Raw genomic sequence first — 8,232 nt, forward strand, 5'->3', positions numbered from 1 at the left:
CATGCTGGCTTATAATAACATTGAAATCAGTCCCTGCACTATCCCTATAGCCCTGCAAATTTAATACCTTCAAGTGCGCATCCAATTTGCTTTTGAAATCATTCGCTTTTGAAATCATTCATCTTCTCTGCTGATAGGCAGTGAGTTCCAGTTCCAATCCATGCACATTTTCTTCCATACATCTCTGCAGCATTTCTTAGCCTAAACCTTAAATTTGTGTCTCCTCATGGAGCCAGAGTGCCTCTCGAAATGAGCTACTAATTAATGTCAATGTTTCATATTTACTAATGCCAAGCATTGCCCTTACTGTGAACCCAACTTGTCAATCAAGCCTTCAGCAAATCTCTATATCTTCATTTCTGGCTTAGCATCCACTTCCCAGTGTCCATTTGCAGAGGTGCCTTGGGATATTCTTTCAGCTCAAAGCTTTATAAAAAGGTGGTTATGCACATAAACCAGAGAGCAAGTAGACAAGTCAAAAACCTGAGCCACCAAGAAAGCAACATTGCTGAGTACTTCATTGGAGAGATATCCTCTCAAAGATAATGGCTTGGGGAAGTTAAAACTACAATCTTGTCGACAGTGAACAACCGAACCAAAATACTGTACCTCATTTTTAATAGAAGAGAGAACATTTTTATCTTCAACTATTTTTTTCACTTTTTTTAAAAAAAAAGAGAAAACCTTTGCTGAGATGTAGGTGTTGCTGCAATGCTGGTATTTGTTGTTCACCACTAATTATATTACCCTTGAACTAAGCGGCTTACTAGATCATTTCAGAGGGTAGTTAAACAAGAGTTAACCACTCTTGGTTAAAAGACTGGAGACACAAAGACTTGACCACACATGGACAACTGATTTCCTTCTCAAAACAACATTAGTGAACCAGGCAAGTCCTTAACAATTGATGATGGTCATGGTCATCAGTCCTACGACTGATGTTATAATACCAGTGTTATCACCAGTTGTTATGATAGGGCTGAATCAATGTCCCAAGAACATTCATCTCAGTTATTAGCTCAGTGATAGTTCCGCTGTGCCACAGCTATCCCCTTTATTGTCGAGATTTTAAAGTCTTAACATCTCTCAATATGTATCAGTAATTTTGCTGCACAGAACTTAAATCCCATAACTCATCTGGGCTTTTTAACAAAGGTTTAACTTGTTTTATCTTTTAAACTAGATTGTTGGCACCTGGAACCTGGACTCTGGAAAGACCAGTTAAAATCTTTATTCAGAACCTCAATTAGAAGCATTGGGAGGAAGGTCAACACTTCAAGTGTTAGCTTACTCTCTCTCCGTGGATGCTGTCTGACCCATTGTGATCTCCAGCATTGACTGTTTTCAGTACAGATTACAGCATGTGCAGTGATTTGCTCCTACTTCAAATATTAGACTAACTTTACAGTCACTGTTACTGTATTTCCAACATTTTCTGTATCATTTTGTATGTTTAAAGGTTGCCAGATTTTTTTTTGATCTCTGTGGGGATATTCCCATCACTGAAGAACCTAGCATGTTTCTGACTCAAAGGCGAATCCATATTTTACAAAAGCAAAATATATTCAAACCGAGATCTTGATCCATGACAAAGAACATAACTTGAAGAAGTGAGAAAGTTTGAACAGAACTGCTTCAACCACCTCAGAGGAGAAACAGCTGCCTGTGCAACATCGATACATAATAATTGCTTTACCTGTGATACTGCGCCTGCAAGAACTGAAATTCCTCCTTGATGCGATCACATGTCTCCACCACTGTAAACTTAAATGGCTGTCCTGGTTGATGAGGGGCCTGAAAAAGAAAAATAAAGATTTGCATTTATATACTGCCTTTCATAATCACCACCTGTCTCTCAGCACTCTGCAACCAATTCACTACCTCTTAAAAGTGGTAGCTGCTGTTGCAACATAGGAAACGTGACAATCATGTGGTCCAAAGCAAACTGCTGCAAACAGCATTGTGATAATCACATTTTTTTTGTTAGCATGGGACAAACACAGAAATTGCTGGAAAAACTCAGCAGGCCTGGCAGCATCTGTGGAGAGAAATCAGAGTCAGTATTTTGGTATAAATTCCTCTGAACTTACTGACAGGCCTGATGAGCTTTATCAGTAATTTCTGTTTGTCTCTGATTTACAGCATCTGCAATTCTTTCATAGAGTCAGAGATTTAGAACAAGGAAACTGACCCTTCGATCCAACTCATCCATGATGACCAGATATCCTAAATTAATCTAGTCCCATTTGCCAGCATTTGGCCCATATCCCTCTAAACCCTTCTTATTCATATACCCATCCAGATGCCTTTTAAGTGCTGCAAGTATACCTGCCTCCATGATTTCCTCTGTACACAGGCAGAAGGCTGAAGAACACAGCAAGTCAGGCAACATCAGGAGGTGCAGAAGTTGACGTTTTGGCTGTAACCCTTCTTCAGGAATGAGGGTGGGTGTAGGGAGAGTGGATTGTTTTGGCTATGGAGGAGGCCAAGGATGGCCATGTCAGAAAGGGAGTGGTTGAGGGAATTGAAATGGGCACAGACTGAGAGGTCCAGTCAGCCCATGTGGACCCAGTTGCCATGCTCGGTGAGCTGTTCCTGAACCACCGCTCCTATTGGAGGAATAACAAAACAATTCCTACTGGAGGAATAACACCTCATTTTCCACTTGGGCAACCTACAGCCCAGAGGACTCAACATCAAGCTCTCCAGTTTCAAATAACCTCTCTCCCCATCCCCCGACTCCCTTCCCAGCCCCTCCCTCTCCCCCCCCCCTCCATTTCTCCCTGCCACCAACCAGATTCATTCCTCCCACTGACCAACCAGGCCGTACCCTCTATCTGTCTTCACCTATGCCCATTTCACCACCCTGCCCCCACCTCCCCTGTATCTGCAGCTCCCCCTACACTCAGCCCCAGTCCTGAAGAAGGGTTACATCCAAAACGTTGACTTCTGCACCTCCTGATGCTGCCTGGCTTGCTGTGTTTTTCCAGCCAACTGCCTGTCTACCCTGGATTCCAGCAGCTGCAGTTTTTCTGCCTCCACCACTTCCTCTGGCAGCTCATTCCAGACACACTCCATTCTCTCAGTGAAATTGCCCCTTCGGTCCCTTTTAAATCTTTCCCTTCTCACCCTAAACCTCTGCCCTCTAGTTCTGGACTCCCCTACCCCGGAATTTTTTTTTTTGGCAATGTTGATTGAGGAATAATTATTGCCCAGGACACGAAAGCAAACTCAATTACTGTTCTTCAGCAAGTAATTGGGACAGAACTATGGCTCAGTGGTTAGCACTGCTGCTTCACAGCACCAGGGTCCCAGGTTCGATTCCAGCCTCAGGTGACTGTGTGGAGTTTGCACATTCTCCCTGTGTCTGCATGGGTTTCCTCCGGGTGCTCCGGTTTCCTCCCACAGTCCAAGCGTGTGCAGGCCAGGTAAATTGGCCATGCTAAGTTGCCCATAGTTTTAAGGACATTAGTCAGAGGGAAATGGGCCTGGGTGGGTTACTCTTTGGGGGGTCAGTGTGGACTAGTTGGGTCGAAGGGCCTGTTTCCACATTGTAAGGAATCTAATCTAATCTAGTCACAATGGTGGAGATAGGTAGTGCCTCAGGTCTAACATCTCAACCACAAAATACAGCATCAGCACCTTCAACACAGCAACGATCCCTCAATGTCACTTTGTGCACTCAAACTCTAGTGAGACTTGAACCCATAACCTAGCGGTTTCGGGGCAAGTATACTACCTACTGAATGACAGTCACTCTGATTAAAAGAGCATCTTTAAACATCCCATGTAGCAACAATCTTTGCTTTCATCCTATAGTTCCCACAATTTCTCACTCTACTGCGATTGGTAAACAAAGCATGGGTGCCTGTCTGTGTTTGCGTGTGGAGAGGTAGGTATTGGGATTACAAGGCTTCTTCACACCTCACAGCCACTGATAAGATAAAAGACTGCAGTTTATATAGCTACTTCCACAAAAGGTTCAGCTGACCAATGAGCACTAACGAGGCAATTCGAGAAGACCTGGCAATCCACAAGGCCCTGGCGGAAGAGAAGAGACAATTCACCACCTCACCCCCACGGCCACCATGCCTCATGCCACCCCCACGAGTTTTACTATCAGCACCAGCCAATGACTCCATGCTAAATGGTGATGGGGAGGAAGGGGGGAGGTGAATGAGGGAAAGCAGAGAATTCGGTTACCACTCCACTCAACTATTGTTTGTGCTTATTTCGCACAACGGGATAAAGTGAGAGATTTCTCTCATTAAGTAGCTACATTTCCATTAAAACCAATAGACTAATGCAATGTATTCTCTGATAACATTTGAAGACCCAACTGGAGTGAATCCGACTACGATCTTCCTGAAGGATTTATAGATAATGTTATATTGACTCATCTATCACTGATCCAACATTTTATGCAGCTAAGTCGAAATGTCTTGAACACAGCATTCGGATCTCTTCGCTTAATAAGGTGGTCACTGCTGTAGACCATGTACAGGTCCAGAGCCTGAACTGAGTCCCGTTTACTTCTCAACGCACTTTGGAATAAACTGCTGTGCTCCCTTCCAAATCTTCCACGTGTAACATTCTGCGCACGAAAAAGTTATTTTTCTGCGATATTTTGGTCACATCTGACAAGGCGATTAGCTCGAGATAGAAACGGAAATAAACTAAACCTCTGCGGAAATGTCACTAACCAATGCCACCTGCTGGAATTTCGTGCGTTTATAAATAAAATCAACCTACCCACCCCCAAACCCCTCAAAAAAAACATTTCGAGTTATTTCCACGGTCATCAGCGCTGTCGCGCACTGAATCGGAATATTCAAGGATTAGGAAGTCCCAACCCTCCCCCAATAATTAAACAGGTTCTGAAAAGACAGGTTCTCAGCAGCAAAGCACAATTCTTCTTTCAATTATAAAGGGGAAATTAGCGCTGTTTTACTCTCCAGATACTACCATAAAACGCCACTCGTTCAGATTTAAATGCCACGAACTTGCAAGAATCAGGAAGCGAAATATATACAATAGACTGGTTAGTCAGTCAATCTATTTAATTCTGCCTAGCTGTGCGATCCATATTAGGATTTATGGTTGACATTAATATTGGTAGAAATTGACAGGTTAAGACTATCAGAGACCATAACACACAACAACATACATGTTTATTTCCCTCATTTGCTTAAGATTTGCAATGTTGTTGAATAAACTGGCACTTACGGGATGCCTGCCTTGTGGATACATCCTTGAATGTTGTTCCTCTCCCCTCAATACTCTCCCACTGCTTCTGAAATTAAAATAAATTTCTCACACGCGCGCACCGATGTCTCCAGTGACTTTCTGAAGAGTCGTGGGAAGAAATGAAATAAACGTCAGTGGTAATTTTCAGATTCTGAACATCACCAAGACGGGAAACGGAGCGTTTTTCGGTTTCTCACCACAAAACCATCTCTTCGGCGAATACAATCTGGGATCACATCGCCCGAAACACGCGCGCACAAAAGGTCAGCAAAAAAATCCGGAGGGGTGGCAGCTCCGGACGCAGATCGGGAGGCTGGGGTAAATCCAGGGCTGTACAAAGGAACAACACGATGTTGTGATGCCCATGAAACAAAACACACAGAGAGTCCACCACTGCCGAACCCAACTTTAAAAAAATGTCACAAAGTCCAAGCTGCTGCCGGGAGTTAAAGCGGTGCCTTTACAAACCAGAAGCCACTGGAAGTGTCATGAAAAGAAAACAAAACCCCTCCACGGGAAAAAGTTCATGCTTCAGGAGGAATGGTCTGATCAGGGATGATACTCCAAGAAGTGGCCCCGTTTCTTACTCAATAACACACTGGCTTCACTGTTGCAAACCTCCCCTCTCTTTGCAACATCTTTGAGAATTCCCTCAATTGGATACATACTATCCGGAGCCTCTAGCCAATCAGGCGCCGCCTCTCCCACGTGGGTCCGTGAGGTACCGTAGGCCAGTCAGCCAATCAGGCGCCAAGCTGTCAGCCGATTGGCCAGAGCGGGCCGAGACACCCGGAGCCTTGACCGCGCAGGAGGCGCCGGGAGTTGTAGTCACCTTGGCCGTTGACACCCGTTCTTCAGCTGGGGATGGCGAACTACATATCCCGGCAAGCCTGCGGAGGCGCCGGCGGATGCGCATGGGTCTTCCCGCACAGCGGGACACGGTGTCAATCAAAGTAACGTGGGGCAGCTTGCTGGGGCCCTGCCCACTGCCAGGGCGGATTAATTATAGTGTAGTAGGAACAGACATTCTGCGGCTGTCCTGTTCTGCCTCAAACAAATCATTGTGATTTGCATTAAAGAGAGAGAGAGAAAAAAAATCGCGTTAACAGGATTGTCATTTTGAAGTAGCTAGGACTGAGGGAGTCATTTTTTTTGCTGTTGCTGGATTAATGAGTGAAAATATACCATAAATGCCCAGATTTAAAACTGTCTCCATCATGATTAGAGGGTACATATATTTAACATCTAAATACTTTTTACTGAAATAACAGCAGCAAAATGGAACACAGGACTGACTGAATTACGAAACAAAGGGTGGCAGACCTGGTTTAATTGGGAGCAGGGTCATCATCAGGTGGCTTGCTTCACTGCTGGAGTTGCAGTGTCTTCCACCACCCCATCTTTTGCTCTCATCTTTTTGCTGATTCCCGGGACCGCCTGGTTTGCCTTGTTTTCTCAGAAATGGTTTCGACTTCTGAGGGTCGGGAAATGCGTATTCCTGCTATCCTCGACAAGGGACGCACTGCACATTAAACAAGATGGGTCTGGGAGTAAAAAAAACGCCGGCAAGCAATCCATTTTCCTTATGTATTTACACGATTTCCTATATTTACTTTTAAAGGGCATTATTGTCTCAGTGGATAATCTTGTGCCAAAAATCGAGTGAAAGAAAAGACTTGTTTGCCACAATAGGTTGGTTATTGCAACAGGCACTGTAACTATTAAACCACATTCCTCTCGACTTGTCCACCACCCAGTTTGGTACTGAGTCACATAAAACAGGAAAGTTCCCCATCTCAGCCCTTTGTCTGTGCTAAGTAATATCTGTTCCCAATGTTAGGTAGTGAGATAGCTGCACGTTCAAAATAGTCAAATTACCCCAGGGCTTGGCAGTTGTAAAGATCAGACCAGATTGCAGCTTCTGATTCACAGCCACTAACTCGAGCTGGCAAGCCGCACATGTGTGATGTCAGGTGCAGAGGCGACCAGGCTTTCTGGCGATGCCCTTCACGGTTGAATGGCCTGTCAATACACGCTGTCAAGGTTCAGCGTGAAGAATGGCCACTTGGGTGAAATGCGGGAGGGTGGCTGATATTCAATCCGGATGTAAATGGCATTGCAACTGCATCGTTATATTACTCATACTGTGATGTTACAGCAGCTTCGATTTATATAGTGTCCTTAACCTAATAAAACGGTCCAAGGCACTTCACAGCAGTGCTATAAAACAAACTATGATACCGAGGCGCATCAGAAGACATAGGTCAAATGACCAAAAGCTTTGTCATAGAGCATAGAAACCAAAAGAATTGCGGATGCTGGACATCAGAAACTGAAACAGTAATTGCTGGAAAAACTCAGCAGGCCTGGCAGCATCTGTGGAAACTGAAACATTAACTCTGATTTCTCGCCACAGATACACTCAGACTTGCTGAATTTTCAAGCAATTCCAGATTTTGCTTTGTCAAAGAGGTAGGTTTTAAGGAATGTCTTTTATTCGTGGCAACTGGCCAGACCAGCATTCATGCGCATCCCGAACTGCCTTTGAACTTACTTGGCCATTTCAGAAGGCAGTTAAGAGTCAATCACATTGCTGTGGGTCTAGAGGGCCAGAGCAGGTAAAAGATGACAGGATTTTCTCCACTGAGGGATGTCAGAGTCCTAGATGGAGTTATGTGACAACCAACATGGTTTTTGCTCACCATTAGTTTAGGTTTGAATTTCAGATTACTGTATGAATTCAAATTTCACCAACTGCCATAGTGAAATTCCAATTCATGTCATCCTTTAAGATCCTCCGTAAAACCCAAATCCGTATTGTAACTAAGCTTTTGCTCAGGCGAAATTGAGGATTGCAGATGCTGGAGATTAGAGTTGAGAGCGTGGTGCTGGAGAAGCACAGCAGGTCAGGCAGCATCTGAGGAGCAGGGAAATCGATGTTTCGGACAAAAGCCTTTCATCAGGATGAGGCTGGGAGTCTCCAGG

The 8,232-nt window shown here is 44.4% G+C and overlaps 1 protein-coding gene across 7 annotated transcripts in view; it reads right to left on the minus strand.

Moving 5' to 3' along the window:
• The window catches only part of LOC122565381 (transducin-like enhancer protein 4), a 212,787-nt gene extending 206,905 nt beyond the window's left edge, over positions 1-5,882 (minus strand). For 5 of the 7 annotated variants that reach the window (XM_043721306.1, XM_043721301.1, XM_043721304.1 and 2 more), the window contains exons 1-2: positions 5,227-5,882; positions 1,697-1,794 (exon numbers count right to left, since the gene is read on the minus strand). In XM_043721306.1, coding sequence (XP_043577241.1) covers positions 1,697-1,794; positions 5,227-5,250 — 122 coding nt within the window. In that variant the 5' untranslated portion in view covers positions 5,251-5,882. The remainder of the gene's footprint in view (positions 1-1,696; positions 1,795-5,226) is intronic. The other 2 variants (XM_043721305.1, XM_043721303.1) reach the window with 1 other exon arrangement.
• Positions 5,883-8,232: the final 2,350 nt, after the last annotated feature.

This window comes from Chiloscyllium plagiosum, chromosome 31 (assembly GCF_004010195.1).
Source record: "Chiloscyllium plagiosum isolate BGI_BamShark_2017 chromosome 31, ASM401019v2, whole genome shotgun sequence".
Lineage (NCBI taxonomy): Eukaryota > Metazoa > Chordata > Chondrichthyes > Orectolobiformes > Hemiscylliidae > Chiloscyllium > Chiloscyllium plagiosum.